Source organism: Tigriopus californicus, chromosome 11, assembly GCF_007210705.1.
Source record: "Tigriopus californicus strain San Diego chromosome 11, Tcal_SD_v2.1, whole genome shotgun sequence".
NCBI lineage: Eukaryota > Metazoa > Arthropoda > Copepoda > Harpacticoida > Harpacticidae > Tigriopus > Tigriopus californicus.
The window spans coordinates 8,739,046-8,758,356 of NC_081450.1; the positions used below are offsets into that span (position 1 = coordinate 8,739,046).

Consider the following 19,311-nt stretch of genomic DNA (forward strand, 5'->3'; position numbering starts at 1 on the left):
ATCGTGAGCTTCTCCCTGACCGGGAAGTCAGCCAACATTCGCCGTTACTTGGCTCGCAGTTCTCGAACGCAGTGTTCGCGGGGGCGAGCGACGTCTTGGTCGGTTGACGATCGACGTTTGGCTGTAGCCCTATGGCTCGCCAGAATTTCACCCAATCATATAAGAGAACGCGATGGGTGCTCGACGATCGACTGAGAGATCGCTGAACTGAGGACGTCAACCTCAATGCCAACTGTTTACGACCATGAGCATAGATGCGATTCAGTCGAAAGTCGATGCCGAATACATTGGGACCAAGAGTGCATGAGAGTGAATCCATTGATCAATCAACCTATCGTGCTGATTAGAACCAGAGGATGTGTGCCAATTGGACCCCTATGACACCTTATCGTACCCCACAGACACATCATTCCAGGTTTGTTCAAATCCATTTTATTGGCTTGCTTCCTTATGAGGAAGCAAATCGAGTTTCTCCAAGCTCACTCACTTTCTGGACTAAGCATTCATGCCAATCTTGTTTTAGAACAAGCGCATTTGTCAACAAAATTAAAGGTTTAATCAAGCAACGAAAGATCTCCTACGCTCGATGGTTTTGCTGACCAGACAACCCTTCATGCCTCCCAAATAATGACCGAACAAGATATTCATTAGCAGAAATTTTCCTATTCACACTACAAATAATCAAAATGTCATTGCGCTCAATGGTTCATATTAGAACAAATTATAAAAACAAATATTTCATTAACTATGACTTAACATGAGATTCCCTTCTTACTTGTATTCTTATTCCCTTGCATTGGCGTAAATCACCGACACCTAAGAATTTGAATCAGTGATGAACGAGGAACATACTTTAGAGGCGATGATATTGAAAGCTAAGCCATTGCTCGTCAAATGGTGTAGCTTTGAAAAATAAATTTGTAGAGTTTGCTTTGACAATCCATCAATAGCTTTAAAGAGTCAAAAATTGACCAAACATCAAACTTTTCAAAAAAAAACTACAGCAATCATTTGCTACGATTTTTAAGGAAAATCTATAAAGGATTAGGAAACATTCTCTGCTGAATTGCACTTAATATTGATTCTAATTTGGCTCAAATATAATGCATCTACTGCAAACACATTGAATTTTCAAGCATCGAGCATGAAAATTATTACTTGATAGCTCTGCAATGGGAATGCTTATGGTCCCACAAACTAAAACAGTTCAGTCATCGAATTCTTCAATACTTCCAAATTGTAGTAAATGGTAGACCCCAATTTAATGTTGAACTCTTTTCAAGGGATGGTATTTTACCATGAATAAATTAACAATTATTATCCAATATTACAAGGCGCAGAGATAATCTAAAAATAGAAACAGAAGAACACCCAAGTTTGAACTACTCAACGACTTGAATACTCGGAGTGACCTGATGACTTAAATTTCACGTCAAAAATGAAGGCCAGAACATGTTTTGAACAATTTTTTACAAAGACACGTTCCCCTTTAGAAACTATATTGTATTTAGCATGTAGTAACCGTTCTTTTCCTTTCAAGCTCTCCATTTTCTTCAAAAAATGGTGGGCGAACAACAAAGCCTAGAAACCTAACATGTAGCACGCTTGATGCAGGCTTGAGGTATCTAACGAATAGTCGGAAAAAACTTTATGTACGAAGTAGACCTGTGGGGTTTATTCTTTTATGCATGAATTTGATGAATTTGTGACAAATGCACAATATCGCCTTGTTATGTCATTAACGAGCGCTGCAATCAAACGAAATGTTCCTAGTTTAATTTACCTTGTCTTATCTTTGAAGATTCAGTTCTCCTGGCATCCAAAATATTTTATCACTAAGGCTCAAAAGAAATAAGTGGGAGCCTTGGGAAAGATATTCGTTATTAAGTAGAGGTTTTTGACCAAAATAAGTTGCGAAAATGTAGAAATGAGGAATGGAAAAATCATAAGAGGCCATAAGTTTTTGGTTAATTAGCACGGTTTGCAATGGTAATTGATTTCAATGACTCCAAACTTATGAGAGGATAAATGATAGTTGACTGAGGCTATGAATTTAGATTCAGCAAAAGGCCATATAATACCTATCTAATTATGGGTTTAGAAATTTCTTCAAAGTTCAGCCTGACACTTTGGCATGCCTTATAAATAAATGCCACGAACTTAATAAAAAGTTATTTACACAATGAATTGGACACAGGGAGGATTTAAAATTTAAAATCCGGACACTTTCTCAGAATCGTTGTTATTGAGACCAAATATGAATTTGGCACCAGAAAATACGCTGCTTTCTAATTGGCCAATTTGTTTTAGAAATCATATCAATGATTATTTGGGTGAAAACACAAGAGTAGTGCGAGGAAAATCTGTCCTTGTTTTTGAGTAAGGAAACAGTCAGCCCATGAGCGTATAAAAATTTACCGTTTGTTTGTTGTCCTTCATTTTTCCCAGGCGTTCAAAAATTCACTGTGATAGCAAAGTCCTTGCCTCATCGAAGGAGAATGTCCTTTTCTCCTTTCGTTTGTTTTGTTGCTTGCTTTACAACATAAAGTCAAGATTGGCATCTTCAATGATGCCATAGCAGAATGGACAATTTCCAATTTTGCAATGATGAAACGTATTGCTTGAATTATGTCCACTTTAAATTTATTTTGGCTTATTCAGTAAGGACCATTGCATTGCAATCGTACAATTTCATTTTAGTAAGTCTACTCTAGCTCCATTTTCTTTCAAAATAACTAAAATCCTTTACCATTCACCCCAAAGCTTCAACTTTAGGAGGTCGAATTCTCTTTCAAGCCAAACGGGAAACATGACTATGAGTTTGTGTTTCCCTCGACCTAATATGAGACAAATAGCTCCCTCCAGATAATGATTGCTCTAGTTGTCATAAAAGCAACCCAAATCCTTACAGAGAGGATATAAAATTTCTTGTTGGGTAAGGCTTGGAAAGACAAATGAGAGCTCTGTGGCACAACATCAAAATAATTCCCAAAATATATCATTCGTTTCCATAACACCATCGACGGGTTTCATTCTAACGGGCAATAATTTATCCTTACCATCAATTGAGGGTAAAACGGGAAAGTATTCCTCTCTTCTTTCTCGCCTTCTTCAGTATTGAATGTAGATCCTTCCCCGCTTCACGCTAAAAATGAAATTGACAACTAATATTCAACTGCATGTAACCTGCAACCCATGCAAATGATATAGATCTGATTATTCGTAAGTTACTTTCAAGAGCTGTTCTGACCTCGCGGGTCTATGATGTTATTGGTAAACCAAAAGCTTTGTATTTTCTTACTACCAGTGTTATGAGGAATGGGCTTGTAAAGGTCCCTAACGTATCGTTAGTGTGGTTCCAGTTCTATAAGGAAAAAGGTCAGCTTTGCCAAAATGTATTTGAAGTGCCATCTGCATCATTAGCACTATTGGCAACTGATAAACGAGCATCAATTTAACTGACATTGCAAAGAGGCGTGAAAGTGCTGTACGGCCAAGGCGGATGTATCTGCATCATTAGCACTATTGGCAACTGATAAACGAGCATCAATTTAACTGACATTGCAAAGAGGCGTGAAAGTAGGATAACCACACTTCTTGCAAGGCATTAGTAAATAAATTACAAGTAACGAAATTACAGTAATTCGTTCCTTCTTTTCGAAAAAGGAATTGTAATGCCCTTACATTTTGAAATTGTGTAATTGTAACGACCCAAAAACTAACAAAATTATTCGTTACTCGTTCCTTTTTCAACTTCCAGAATGGCCTTTAAATTTTCTTTCATTTCGTGACAGCCGAGGAAACTTAAGCTCAACAGAAATTGCCAGTTTTTGCCATTTCCATCTTGCACATTATGAACAATGAAATGGTTAAAAATTGCGCTTGCTCTTAACTACTCTATGGTTGTTCTTGGTTTTAAATTTTGTTGCATTTGCTACCTTATTGCTTACAACTTCTCAATCAAATTCTGATGGACTGTTTGAGTATGATGCATCAAAATTCCAAAGTATCCACATTTCCACGACTTGAGGCATAGGCTTCTAAAAGGGAAGCTTTACCGGCTTGACAATGTCAACTACTGCTTTTCCATCATGACCTTTGCGACATTGTTTCAAACCTTCAACAATCATTACCCCATTAAGGGTCCCAATATTGACTCCTCAAAGCATTATGATGCAATGTGTTTTGTACAATTATGCTAAGATTGAATTACAATGCTCATTATTGAAAAATATTGACACGAAGTCTTCTAATGCTACACGTTAGGACTGATTGAAGCCAGACACACAATTTCCACCACAAGTCACCGCTACTTAGTTACATCCGATTTAGTGGTCCAAATTTCATCGTTTTTAGGCCCAAAATGCCCGGTTATATGTTAATTCAATTTCCCAAAGATATAATATCAATTTTCATTATCGCAAACATGAAAGATTATTTTTCCATTTCTTGCATCATTTCAAATTAACTTAAAACCTTGTACAACCATGTCTAAAACCCTCAAAAAAGCAGATTTTTGAAAATTCGTTTTTAAAAGCGTCTAAGGTACATTTAGTTGAGTGGTCACTGAAAATTTCACAAATATCAATGAAACATTAAAGAGGCTGTTTTCAATCAGTTCAACAAAGTCTTCAAGAAAGGACAAAATCTATAACATTGTTTGTTGTATGTATTATCTTCAGAATTCAAGTGAATGCATAACTTAGTGTACACATGATGATTGTAAAACACACATTCAAAGATTACACTTTTAGTGCGTTTTAAGTGACATTATATAGCATTTTTAGCTATTATGAGACTATGTAAGAAGAGGAAAAATAATCGTTTGTATTTGTGATATTGAAAATCGACATTATATCTTTGGGAAATTGAATTAACATAAAACCGGGGCATTTTGTGGCTAAAAACGATGAAATTTGGACCACTAAATTCCATGTAACTAAGAAGTGGTGAAATAGATGATTTCATAATTTATATTCAAGAGCTAACTAAATGTGCTCCCAACTTACATTGGGTAGGTTTTTGAAAATTTTAGGTTTTTATAATGTTTTTAGGTATGTAAGTTTTTTTGGTGGGCTAGAATTTCATAAAGCAGTAAAATCAAAATTGTTCCCCATGATTTTCTGAGGGAAAAAAATGCCAAGATGTGCTTGGGAATTTCCATCAAAACTTTAAAGGGTATTTTTACCACTGTGTTACGTTTGTACCTCATACAGCTTTGAATTGGTGAGTCCCAGTGTTGGAAAGTTGAGCCTCTACTGGCCAACGAAACCAGCCGTCATATCGTCCAATGTTTCCCATTGGCAGTCTTAAAGCCCACATCATGTTTTCTCTCTGTCTGTGGGTGTAGTTAGAGTAAAAAAATGCCTTTGGAAAAGGTTAAGGAGGATAATCGAACCCTGGGCCTCTCTCATGTGAGGAAACTGCGTCGCATCACGTCTCAGCCCCATTTTCAAGAGTAGCCTTATCTATAGGGTTTGTCTAGTGGACGCGTGCATGAATAACTGACGTTATTCCTTGGAGTAAAATCAAAGACAACACGCCCAGCAAAACCGCACTGTACATGCATTGAGTTTTGACTTTTTTTTCATTTTACCTGCTCGTCTAAGCAAATGGCATTAAGATATTGGGCCAATTTGATAGTGCGTTCACAGTTTAACACCAAACATGTTCATTTTGTTGGGTTTGGTAAAACAGCTCACTCAAAATTACTCGATTATTGAAAATCCAATGGGCGGATGATGCGATTTGACTGTGATATTTGTCTTAGTTCTCCCTCCCAAAAGAGCCCAAAATCAGGGTGCCGGACCACATTTTTCCTTCACTTGACATGCCCTATTACTTTTGGACTTGAGAATTTTTCACTTGTTCCTAACAATTTCATGCCTTAGTTGACTAACATCTTCTGGCTCAATGAAAGTTTGGGTACGTAACTAAATTCATCCGCTTTGCCTCCACGCTTCCCTTTCTCTGTCCCATTTTGGATTTTCCATGTGACACATTTGGGTCGCCTATCACAACAGTGCGTGGGTGACTTCAACGCTGCAACGCAAGTTTAGGTATCAGCTCTTACTATAAAAGTGCTACCAGTTCCATAGCGTTCCATTTGTTTCAGATCATTTGAACCATCCTTGCATGACCTAAATGAGTTGTCTCAACAAAGTGGGGACGGATCCGTCAACGGGAGCGGAGGTCAGATTTCCACCAAGTCCACCAAAGGAGCCAGCAAAATGCGCAGGGACATGATCAATGGTGAGATTGCCAACTTGCGGGATCTACTGCCCTTGCCCACATCCACTCGCCAGAGGCTGTCCCAGTTACAACTCATGGCCTTGGTGTGTGTCTACGTACGAAAATCGAATTACTTTAACCAAGGTGAGCATTCCAGATCATAATTACGATAATCCCATCACGCACCAGGGGTAGTGAGTAGTACTGTAGAGAGTCCATTGAGACTTCTTCTGTACCGCATGGGTTTTACGTACTGCGCTGGAGTTGGACTGGATCGGATTGGAGTCGAAATTCGTCGTAAGATCTCTCGTTTGGTCACGACTTCAAAGATTTTGGTGAGAGTTTCACTTTGGCATTTCGAAAGAGCGATCAAATAGTGGCCCAGCCACGAAAAGTCACGACTTTTCGCTCAAAGACCAATGCCACAACAACTGCCAACTTCAGAACTGCTTGGATATCCGCTCAGTCCAAGAACAACCACATTCATTGGAAAAGTCCCAGAGATCAGACTAAGAAGGAGAGAGAGAGAGAGAGAGAGAAAGAGAAGGAGAAGGGGGAAACACAATAAAAGAAGAAGAAAAATCGAATGCTAGAAGCACGCATGCTCATTTGATAGATCGTACTTATTTCTGGCCTCATGATGTCAATTTTGGTCTCCATCGCATTGCAGTTTTCAAGTCTTTGGGACGCGCTCCAACCCTGTTTCACACGCCCTCATTTGGATTCTCCAAGGTAAGAACACATCTTTCTTTTGGCATGTTTGGATCCGTGTGTTTCAATGGCATTTCTTGTTGGGTGAATCTGTCAAAATCAAGCCTCGCAAACAATGGAAATAGATTGGCCTATCTTTTAGGCACAACACAAATTCTTGCGAGCACTTATCATTTCTACCTAGATGACAACGAGCAGGAAAGGCGCATGCATTCAGTGAAATGGTTGAACCTTATTTTAATCAATATTTGTTCTTGCATGTTAATAGGCTACCTTGAAACATAAATTAGATAGCGTTGGTGAACTAAATAATTTTGGGTCAATGTCAATAAACACTAAACCGTGTTCAAAACTATTCGCTTTAGCACTATAGCATATTACAGTCTTTTTGTCTCAAATAAGCCCGCAAATTGTTTGGATTTTTGAGACTCTTTGTAAGGATCAGGTTATCGAGGAAATGTTGAGTGCTAATCAATTATTGATGGCTCTCCCTTCACTCCCGACTCATTTTTCAAACCAATAATCTTCGTCCTTGAGATAACCATGATATTGGTTGGAGGCTTGAACGGAGTAGAAGAGTCCTTGCAATACTAGAACTTACCGCAGATGTGAAACCGCATCGACGGTTCGCACAAAGGGTAATAATCTGAGCATTGATACAATTTTCCCCAAGGAAATGGTGTCATTGGTTGGTTAACTTTGAAGAGAAGCGTTACTCATGATCTGAAGAAGGGTTGCTTCAAAGCAGGCACCGACTTTGAAATAAGAAACTTAGGTCAACTTTGGAATGCCAATGGTCGACTGATTATGACATCGCCCAGCCCCCTTAAATCTGAAAAATTAGAACTCCTCATTAATTTTACCTTCTGCAATTTCTCTCGCACCACTTGACTTAACCTCAAACATAGGCTCATTGAAAGAAGCAAGCAATCACACAGTACTCTGATCAAGTGTGTACAGTACTATATACAGAACGGCTCAGACACTCTGTCATATCGCTATGCATATGAGAGTATGACCATCAGGTTGTGGTAAACGCAATTAGAGCATTCAGTGCTTGGATTCTGCTCGGATTCCTTGAAATTATTCAGAGCGGACAGAGAGGTACAGTATCTCATGACGATGGTGGTGATGATGGCTATGATGATACAGAGGATGAGGCGAATGATGATCGAACTTTTTCGTTCTTCTCTTCTCCTTTTTCTTGAATCTTTGGTTCTTGGCGAGATGAGAATGAGCCTCTCAACACAAAGACCTTTGTGACGTCACAGCAACACTTGTTTGCTTAACAACGAAGTAGAGCTGTAGTAGTGGAAGGGCATGAACAAGAAGGAAGAAACGACCAACCAACCGAGCATCCAACCATCCAGCCACCAACGAGAAGAGAACAACGAGAAGATGAAGGCACACAGAGAAAAAGAACCATTAGCCATAAGAAAGTAGGCATGCACAGATAAATACTGTATACAAGGGGTTACAAAGTATACGTGAACGACGACGGGAAAAAAAATCTCCAAATGTTCAATGGTTATCCAACTGTTTCATTCTTTACTAAGGATGGGTACTTGAACAATGCAAACTCTTCTCGTTGGTTTCAAGTAGTGAGGTAATTCGCCTACACCCGATCCAAATCTCATTTTTGTTCTTGTATTGTTTCAGGCCATGAGTGGTTTTCTCATGATGTCCACGCAAAGTGGGAAACTCCTATACATTTCAGATAATGCCGCCGAATATTTGGGTCACTCTATGGTAAGAAATAATCCTGACTCGGTTGTTTCTTGACATCTTAACATGGTTTGGTTGAACTGCTTTTAAAGTCTGAACGTCCCCATTGCCCCCCTCCACTTTCTAGGAGGATCTCTTGATCCACGGGGACAGCTTGTACGACATCATTGATAAACAGGACCACGCTACGCTTCAGTCCGAACTCACCAAACGACCCACGAATGGCGACAATTACGCCGACGGGAGTGATTATAAAATCTTCCTCTGTCGGATGAATGTGACCAGGAACTCCCGGCGGCAAATGCGGTTTGGCGATCAAAAGGTGCGAAGACTTTCTTGATAAGCTATGAGTAATCGTATGTGAGGAACCTTACCGATTCTAAGTATACCCATTGTCCCGTCTTATACAGGTGGTTCTAATTCGAGGGAAATTCTCCGGTGTACTGCCTCTGTGTTCGCGAAATGAGAACGTATTCTTGTCTTGGTGCACCCCGATTGCCATGCCCGAAACACGAGAGTCCATCGTTCAAGGAGCCACTAATATCTTCACGTCCGTTCATGAATTGGATATGAGGATCGTGTCGATTGATGGAAAGTGAGTTCATGCCCGTACATCCGCCTTGGCCATACAGCAGTATCTTCACGTCCGTTCATGAATTGGATATGAGGATCGTGTCGATTGATGGAAAGTGAGTTCATGCCCTTAAAATTCATCAAATGAAGTTATGGATTAGGTGCCTAATTGTTGTTATCACGAGAGGCTTTTGTTCTCTTCTCAGACAGGAATCATTATTCAGTATCTATACATGTTCATTCTGATTCAAATCAAGGCACTAAAGCAAATGCAGTTAGTCCTAAAATGAAAGGCTTAGTGAAGTCAAACGGCTAACGGCTTACTTCCCTACTAGACAGCTGAAAATTCGTTCTACTGTAAGCCCGCATTGTAAAACTAAATGCCAAACGCCCAGTAACCATTGCTAATGCCTGACCTTCCCTTCCACGTCGTAAATACCAATAATTTTTCCACTTTAAACCAAATGTTTCCTTATTGTTCAGAAAGTTCTTTTATGAAAAAATGTAAGGATGTTTTATTTTACATGTGTTTTACTCTTTAATGAACCGATAAGGTTTACCTGAAGGGATGAGAGTTTTGCAACCTAGCCGTCTACCGTAAGTAGCATTTATTGTTTTTTTTTTTGCAAAAAACACTCTCGAACATCTTGTGGTGTGTAAAAAGAGTATAGGCGTAAAATTATTATGTTTTAGAATGATTGAAAAGTACAGCTGAGGACCAAAGGAAAAGGGGATAGTTAGGTTAATGTGCTTAGGGATTGAGTACATAGGTAGGACATCGAAATCACGACAGTAGGTGTTTGATACATACCAGCGCTTAATTTTTTTTACTCTCTAACGAATGCATTTTGTGCGGATGCATCTTCATTAACAGTTAGGGCATACTTACATTTATGGTCACTACTCATAACCAGGGCTTGAACTGTTACCGAAAAAAAGCTACCGTTACTTACAAATGACTCCCCTGATCATTTATTTGATCCCATCAGTGGCAAGTAAGTTTATGCGTTTGAGACAGAATGAAAAAAGAATCGGACAGGAAACCTTTACGCAATTTTCTTTATCTTTATAAGAGAAAAAAGTAACGGGAACGGGAGGGCTAAAACCCGTTCTGCCACTGATAACGTTACTTTCCTGAAAAACCCACATTACCGATAGCGTTACTCAAGCCCTGCTCATAACTCATTAGTAGACCTCAAGAAAAAAGTTGCCTTTTTAACAGAAGTATTTTTTAGAGAAAAATGCGGAAAAAAGTTGAAAAAGAACGAAGAAAAAGTTGTCAACAGTTGAAAAAGGTTGCAAAAATGTGCAAATAAAGGTTTAACTATGCAAAAACAAGTTGCAATAATGCAAAAAGAATTGCTACAATGGGGAGAAGGTCGCTTTTAGCCCGTTTTAGCGTTCTTGCTGCATTTTTATCTGTTACAAAATCTAGGCACCTAAATGTATTTACTAGGCTATGAGTTCACCGAAAATTAACTTTTTTTCTTGGAATGTTCGACATTAGGATACGTCTTCAAATGATACAGATATCATGGAAAACAAATGACTCTATTCTGGACCCTACTGTTTTGGTGTTTTTGTTCACAAAATAGTTTTGGGTCGGATCAAACCCATGACGGCAGATGTAGCTCAACTGCAAGCTCTCTTTTTGCAGACTTTCCTAAACCAAAAAACGGGAGTTGAATTTGACCTATTCAATTCGTTGGTAGACCAAAAATTGCTTAGAGTTTAAATGGTAACAACTAGACAAACCATAATCTTTCATTTTGATTATGCCGGGGATTACATTCTTTGCTGCAGATAGTAAAGCACTAAAAAGCCAAACAAAAAAAGATGCTAAAAGATTCTGGCTGAGGATTCCATCCTTCATCTGATCCTGTTGCACAGAAGAAAATAAAAAGGTCCCAAGCAAAGAACTTTAAGTAAAGAAGGAAGCAGATAAGGATCCAATATATGGCACGCCTTCAGTTTTGAATGGATAGTTTTGGCACTTGTGAAAAAATCAAAGCCGTGCCTCCCTCATCTCATTTGCCCTGTGAGGCGTGACGTTTTGGGCCTGTCGTATGATTTTACCAAAAGTTTGGTCTTCTTGTCTTGCGTCGACAAACAGTTTCCCTAGATATGGTCAGATATGATGTAAGTCTTGTCGTGCATTGGTTTCGTTGCTAATGCTTTTGAATAAGACAATTTTGGCAACCTTTGACGCACAGCTGAAATGGTCCGTTTTAGGATGCCCAAAATTTAGAAAAATTCAAGGCTTATGATAAACCGTCAAGATTGCATCGTCAGAGTGTAATCATTGACTTCATTATTCATCAATTAAGCTTTCAATGTATCGATGAAGACATACCTTATAATACAAATTTCGGAATACATTAAGAAGCGACTGTTTTTGCAAGGAAGGAAAATGTCATTAGCTGCATACAATTGGCCTAAGATTCAATTGTTGAGAATGAAAGAAAATCAAAACTATTGTTGACCCAAACCCAATCTTTATCCATATGTTCCCAAACAATTTCCCCCAATGTTTATAGAAACTGAATCAGCAAGCTCTTCAATGTTTCTTTTTTTTTTATTTCAGTGGCGAGTATTATTTGGGTTACAAGTCAGCCGATGTGGTCGGATTATCGTGGTACAATCTACTTCATCCCGAGAGTGTCAAGGACATTGAAACCAAACATAGGCTAAGTAAGGCATGACGGAGACCATCGTCAATATGCAGTTTCAATTATTCGGCAACAACAGATTGGGGTTGTATTGTGACAAGTAGAACATCCAATTTCAAAAGTTTATGGACCCCCAAGTCACTTGCCTTCCTTTGGATGCGTTCATAACATTTCTCGTTTCTAGTACACTGTCAATAATTCAATCGTTTTTTTCTTTACAAAGCCCATCCCATCCACATTTCTGAGCCAAACTTCTGAAGGCCTTCAATTAGTATGACTTTTTCGGTTCATTGCTTTGATTTCAGTAACCCAGTCCGAAAGTGATCGCTCTTGCATTTGCCTGGTTCGCTTGCAACAAGCCGAAGGCACATGGATCTGGTGCCACACAGTCATTCAATTGCGCGAAGCCGGTGACACGGATCAAAATCCGAATATCCTATGCACCCATCAGATTCTCAGGTACGTGTCCATTATGGGTCACATTCGCATTGACCAGTTCACACCACCGGTGATGTCACGTGTCTCTGGTCACGTTTTGCAGTGCGGAGGAGGCGGGTGTGATGCAATCGAATGGCTGGTTGTACCATTACTACATGCTTCACAATCGGCTTCAATATAATCTGGCGTACGGAGGTCATCCAGGCAGCTTATCTTCGATCTACCCTCAAATGTTGCACATGTTGCCTCCACCTGCCACCCAGCCCTATGACGAAGACTTCAATGAAAACATGTACGATATGCACATGGAATTTGAGCAAGGTCGGGCCGAGGCCTTGGCCTCCATGTTTCATCCCATTAAACCCTCGTTCAAGAGCTTTAACAACGGTCGGAGTGCTTCGCCCACGGGCGGGATCTACCGCATGCCCGACAACGTTCAAAGGCCAGATTTGGACCGGAGTCGATCCAACTCTTGTTCCCCTGCCTCACCCATGGGTGTGGCTAGTGGGCGATCCGGTCGAGGGGTGGGCGGGCATAAGAGTGACAAAAGCAGAGGATCGCATCAACGCCTGGGCTTGGAAGCCAGTCACAACGACAAGAACAACAATCGAGATTACCATCACGACGAAGCGAGTACTTACACCTCTTTGGAATAAGAGTCACTATAGCTTTGATATGGGCCAGAATGAATATGGTATATGTAATAGCCACATATGTATTTGAAATAGAAAAGACCTGAAAATGACGTTAGGAGAGCTTGGCCTTGAGCACCGACTTCTTGTAATCCGCCAAGGTGCTGCGGCACTCGCCCTCCGTTAAGACGTGATGTGCGGCCTCGCCCGTCAGATCAGCCCCAGCCAACGGTTGGCGCTCATCGCGATCGAGCACATCGTTTTTCCGTGATTCAAAATAGATGGCGGTAAGGAGGAATTCGGCGTGGTCAAGATTCTGCTTCCGGGTGGGGCAATTGGCGGCCAAAAACTTGAAGGTGGCCCCGGCCCCGCGCTGTGGCGGGATATCCAAGAGGATCCGAATATTTTCGCGGATCCGTGGGTCCGGCGTCAAAGCATCCACACTGACTTCAAAATCGACTTGTCGAGCGCGAGCATCGCGAATGGAAGAACTCGTATTCAGATAGTCTGTTGTGGTCGACAGAACGGGGAACGCCTTGAAGCAATTACCTGACGGTAAAACAAAACATGAATGCCACATCTACCTATCAATCAATCGGTCGATCGAACGCTCAATGGGGGAATGGCGGGCTCATACCTGGGGGCCAAGGCGTGCACAGCTCTTTAAGGGTGGTGGCTTGTTTCTTGACCACGGGTGGCGTCAGATGCAGGAAATTGGGCGTCTTCATGAGTTCGATATTGGCTCGCTTGGGCGGGCGAACGCCCATTTTGTGTTGCACGAAGCCTTGACGTACGGGCAGGGGTACGGCCGAAGGATGAAAGGTGCGGGGCCCGGGCCAAACAGCCTCCCAATCCTGATCCACAGGCATTTCGTTTTCCCTGAGATCGGTGGTAGGCAGAAAGAGTCATGAATAATCAGGGCCGTAGTAACAGAATTACAAGTAACAAAATTACAGTAATTCGTTCCTTTTCTTTTAAAAAAGAAACTGTATTCCTGTTACATTTTACAATGGTGTACTTGAAACGACCCCTAAAAATCAAAAACTACTTGTTTCTTTTATCACGCTCGACAATGGCATCTAATATTTTGTTTCTCTCTTCACAAGTGAGAAAACTTGAAGCTTTAAGGCAATCTTAACAAAATTGCCATTTTTGCGATTTTCATATATCCTAAAGAAAAAAGCTCAGGACTGAAAATTGTGCTTGCTTTTAACCAGGATGAATGTGCTTGTGGTTTCGAATCTTGATTGATTTGCATTGTATAATTCTGTCGATTTTTTAATTTTTGAAACATTTTTGTGGACAGTTTCTAAAAATAGCAAAATTGTTTTTTTTACATTTGATATTTCAAAAACACAAACTTCAACATGGTTCCATTGATTACCTATGTTTCACTTGTTTCCGGGTAAATTTCCGAATCTCAAAGGACGCCTTCTCTTTGGGGCGACCCACGTCGAGCACGCGGAAAATGCCCTTTTCCTCCTCATTGAAATCGCTTTTGGCTCGACAGGTGGATGGCCCTTGGGCCACCCCATGAGCGGCCCACCCACTCACGCCCCACCTACTCCACGACCCTCGATGGACTATAGCCCGTACGGGCATGGGAGACATGGCTATAGCAGGCGAAGCTGTAGCCGCCCCCGCCGCAATCATGGACCACATGGACCTGGTTCCCACCCCCGACCGTTGGCTCTAGCGAGGGCTAAAAGGGAGGATGGTCAGCGTGGCTAGCGGATAACGAATGGGGGCAAGAGATGTTCTTCTGTGGCCAGGCCAGGGACGCTCCGTCCGAAAAACTATCAATTGTGTGTATGTATACGTCTGTATATATGGTACGACAACCTAAACAAGCGGGCCATCCGATAATTGAAGCCCCACCCAACCTCTAGTTCACGCGTTGGTTTCTTGAACTGGAATGTATGGGCTTGGGGCCGAGCCTTGGGCTCATAACATCAACGAACCTGATTTGGGGCATGTAGGTATTATTATTCATTCCTTTCAGTATCAAGGAAGGGAATCGAAGAAAGGAAGGCGTAGCCATTAAAAGGGCAGTCTCGAGTTCGAACGTGGATGGCGCATATGATTCAGACGCATTCAAATTCTTAAAAAGAATTTCATATTTATTGTTTTCACAGCCTAATTTCACGTTCAATATTGTAAAACTTGGTCACATATTTTATGGCGAGGACGGAGGTCCAACGTCTTCCAAGTCCGATGGACTGGGCATCGTCAGTTTTCGAAATTGCTCCAAGAGAGGCTTAATATCATATGGAAAGAGCTCTTTCCGAGTTAATTGAAGCAAAGAGCCGTGAAACTCACCCAGAAACGACCGTACTCGTCGCGGAATGGAAGCTTTATCTTGGCGATTCAGATACTTTAGAAACCGAAGTAAGTACAACAAGCAACAAGTTTCTTTAGACAGCAAGAAATCTAACAAGACCGAACCATCCCAGGCGCATTCGGACATATACTTGTGAAACAACCACACCGGGTCAATCGAAAGTCCGGGAAACACGGCCGATGACGATCCAGCTCCGCCCCCCATGGAACCTGCTCCGCCGCGGAGCAAGGCGTGAATGTCCAAGAGACATAACATGCTTTCCAGCATCGCATCATCGCGTTCCAAAAAGAGCATCACCCAAGCTTCCAAAAGCGTGGCGCTTGGCAGCAGAGCCAAACTGCCCACCATCAGCTCGTGGAGATGACGCAGATGACCGGCGATCTTGCGCTCGATCAAACCGTGTTCCTCCTCGCACGAACTGGTCCGAGAACTGAGGCTGGTATCACTATCTTCGGAAGAGCTACAGTAAAAGCCCTCACGCACTAGAACGGCCATAGCTTTGACCACCAGTAACACGACCGATTCCAGTAAAAGCATTTGGCCGTTGCCACTGGCGGGCGGCGGCACCTGCACAGTGCCCAAGAACCCAGAGAGATGACTGGGACAATTAGCCGCAATTTTTTCGAGTTGCTTTTCTTCGAACGTTCGGAGAACATCTTTGGCCAAATGCAGAGCGCCGTCGCACACGGAATCCTGCAATGCCAATGTGCTACCATAGCACAGCACTTCGTGCAACACGTCTAAACCTAGCCGAGCGGCCACCGGATCGGTCAAACGAGGCAAGCCTTCCAGCAGGGGTTTAAGGCCGCTTTGAAATTCGCGCGAGGCTGACACGCCCAAATTGGATTGGACCGATACCAATGCCCGCCAAAGCGACAAGAAATCCACTTGTCCGCCATGCAAACGCGTCAAATCTCGACCTTGACGCTTCCAAATCGATCGAAGCGATTCGCCCATCACGTGCTTGGACATCAGCCAGCCGGAGGTACGATCACCTATCAGGTGAACCCGATCCCCTCGATCTGGGCGGCAGGACGAGCCAGGGATGGGTGTGGCCTGACAGCCCTGGCACAATGGACGAGTGGTCCCCTCGGGCGGTCCCCCATCGGATCGTTCTTGGAGATAGGACTCGAGGCATTGAAACTGACGGGCGTTCATCCAAGTCCACGCCACCCGACCAATCAAGGCCAGCGTAGGGTCAGAATCGGCCGAGGACTGGCCCGTTTGACCGAGTAGGACCACGGCCGATTGCAGCGCCCTTTGATAAGCGTATCGCTCGAATACATGAGACGTGTCGCCTGGGCCTTGGCGTAAGAGCGTGGCCACGAGGAGCACGCTGTGTCGCTTGAGACATTGGGCGACGTGTATCCAGACGGGGCAAATGGGCCACGCATCGGCGGCCTCGCCCACTCGCTGACCCGTTCGCAAGAGGTGGTGCCAGGCGTCCCAGGTTTTCAAGCGGGTCCACGGAGCCGGGGCGGGCTCGAGCTCGGCCTGAGTGGTCAGGCGGCGAATGGCTTGAATGAGGCCGGATTGGACCTGTTCCTGTTTGTAGCACACGCATTGCTCCCGCAACAACCGATGCCACTCGTCCAGGGACCAAGACTTGGGAGGCGTGTGTGGTGAAGCAGATGTTGATATCGCCGTTGTTGTCGATGCGGCCATTATGCTCGATCTTGCATCAAATGGCAATTCTGCCTGAAGGAGGAACAGGAGCGGGAAGGCCGGTGGTTAGGCAGGGATCAACCAACATCCGGGGGCCTCCGTGGAATCCACTCCACCACTCCAATCTTTTTCAGACCTTTTCCCGAAAGATTGAGGTTCCCCCTTGCCCCCACCGATCATCCAGTCTCTTTTTCCACCTCAAGCACATGGCGCCATCAAGGATATGTAGAATTCAGCATCAGGTGCAGGATGGACGTGAAATGCTTCGTTTTAGTTTCAGGAACAACAGTTAGATGTATATCGCTTTTGTTATTGTAATATTTGGTTGAAAATGGTTAGTGATGCTAAGGATTTAGAACGACCAAGCGCCAATGCACACCCAGTCAAGCCCAGATCGAAAATCAAAGCTGATTTGTTCAGTAGTTTTAAAAAGACGATCTCATTTAATTTGAAATTGTTCTTCCCCTGGCCAAGTGGCCTCTGGTTAGTAATTTCATAGTTCAGGAGTAACTCTATTCGAGAACCAATATAAATCTGAATTGCGTGCAACGGCAACACTGGTAACGTCAAAAAGGGAAGAAAAAAAAAGTCGCCACTCTCTGTCAAGTACTGATGTGCTCGTATCTCCAGTTCGGTTCGTAGTTTGATGGTTCGACTCAAATTTTAGGGTGGTTCGAAGACCTTGCTAAACTTCAAGAAAAAAAGATATCAACTCTCTTGTTACAACCACCCAACCCTAAGACTATGCATGATTCATAGGAATTGATTTGTTGATTCATGAACAACTGGAATATGGACGGGGATGCCTGGTTTGGGAATTGGCTTTTCGCGATTGAGTTAACGCATTATGTTCTTCTTCAAATGAGAATGATCCCAGGCTACGACAATAACTCATTTCAATTTTCAGCTTGATCGAGCGATTGGATCAAAAGTTATGCCGTCTCAAAAGGCACTACAAAGCTCTTCAATGAATGAACGAACTAGCCCTCTTGTGGTAATTGATTACCAGAAGAGGGCTAAGTCATTCATTCTGTGCTCTGCTATGTTCTGCACTTTGAGAGGGCATAACTTTGGACCCAGTGGTTTGATTGAGCTGACATTTGAAATACGCAATCGAAGGGATCTGGGCCCAGCCTTATTTGAAGAAGAATTTAATTCATTGACTCAAATTGGAGTTGCTAATTTTCAACCTTACCATCCCCGTCCATACTCCAGTGGTTCATGGTTGATTCTAGTCAACAGGTCCCAAACTGTTCTGCATCAGAGCCAAATTGACGAATAATCCAGATTGACAATATTTCTGGGCTTTCTCTATCAGTTGCATAATGACGTTATATGCGCAAATAAATGTTAAATTAGTGCCTAAATGATATAACTCAAAAGACGCTGCAATATTTTGCAGCCCTTGATAGTTTCCTTAGCTTCAATGTCAAAACCATAGTTTTGTTTACTTGTGCTTCAAATTTTGCCAAACTTTTGGTACAGAAATTTCGTGAGAGTAAACCTCTCATAATTAGCAACATCAGCATCTACAATGGCATCTTTGAAAGATCATCATAAGCTTTTAAAATAGCTTCCTCGTTTCTGACTTTTACAATTTGCTTCAAAGATGTTGGGGAAATATTTCATTTTTTCATTCTTGAAAACTAGCAGATTGACTTGCATTTTTCTCACATCACTGCACTAGCAATGGAAGTTGAAGATCTTATTTCATTGTCAGAATCCCACTTATCTTAGGCTTTAAAAGGTCTGAAAATTTGACACACCATCACTGATCATTTCACTTGGATGGGTGGGCATTTTTACTGGCAAGGATAGTCCTTAACTTCAAGGTCAAGTGGAGGGGAAGCTATACTTTGAACGGCTAAAATGATCCAACTGTCTGTGATGTCCTCAGAGGTACTGATCCCGTCTGCGCCAAGACAATGATATTCTGTCTGTGTATGTCTCATTCAATCAATACAAGTGTTTTGGGACATAGCTAAAACACGTGAATTCAAGTTGGCCTAGTTGATGCTAGCCTCATGGACCTTGCTGGTCTTGGGATTGCTGGTCTTAGGATTATGGGACGCGTGAGGGTGTTTACTTCTGTTTGAAGAGGGCCTGAAAGATGCTGAAATTAGATAAATGGACAGGTGGTGGCCGTGATGGACAGAGAGGGAGGGTCTTAGGTCTTCAAGATGACATTGTGCTGACCTCAATGGAGTTGCCATGAAATGTACATAATTTTTTGGGCTGATTGGATTGGATGGTATTCTCTGTTTGTTTGTCTTGGATTTTGATTGGAAAATTACCTGTTAACACCAGTGCTTCCCATCCATTAAAT

General features: G+C 42.2%; 3 protein-coding genes across 4 annotated transcripts; 1 reads left to right on the forward strand and 2 right to left on the reverse strand.

Moving 5' to 3' along the window:
- LOC131890212 (PAS domain-containing protein cky-1-like) lies at positions 1-13,092 on the forward strand. 2 transcript variants are annotated; one of them, XM_059239518.1, is made up of 9 exons: positions 1-415; positions 6,116-6,375; positions 6,902-6,963; positions 8,602-8,691; positions 8,795-8,989; positions 9,078-9,262; positions 11,825-11,931; positions 12,215-12,368; positions 12,451-13,092. In XM_059239518.1, the coding sequence occupies exons 1-9, from the start codon at positions 357-359 to the stop codon at positions 13,001-13,003; spliced, it is 1,665 nt and encodes a 554-aa protein (XP_059095501.1). In that variant the 5' UTR covers positions 1-356; the 3' UTR covers positions 13,004-13,092. The 2 variants fall into 2 exon arrangements, with proteins under 2 accessions (XP_059095501.1, XP_059095502.1); XM_059239519.1 differs by lacking the exon at positions 1-415 and adding an exon at positions 5,979-6,059.
- LOC131890214 (small ribosomal subunit protein mS35-like) lies at positions 13,049-14,790 on the reverse strand. Its single transcript, XM_059239520.1, has 3 exons — positions 14,364-14,790; positions 13,617-13,858; positions 13,049-13,528 (listed from the first exon to the last, which is right to left on the reverse strand). The coding sequence occupies exons 1-3, from the start codon at positions 14,639-14,641 to the stop codon at positions 13,095-13,097; spliced, it is 954 nt and encodes a 317-aa protein (XP_059095503.1). The 5' UTR covers positions 14,642-14,790; the 3' UTR covers positions 13,049-13,094.
- A 101-nt stretch (positions 14,791-14,891) lies between these two features.
- On the reverse strand, positions 14,892-17,383 carry LOC131890211 (protein lines-like). Its single transcript, XM_059239517.1, has one exon. It carries the CDS (start codon positions 16,983-16,985, stop codon positions 15,156-15,158), a length of 1,830 nt encoding a protein of 609 aa, XP_059095500.1. The 5' UTR covers positions 16,986-17,383; the 3' UTR covers positions 14,892-15,155.
- Between the last annotated feature and the right edge of the window lie 1,928 nt (positions 17,384-19,311).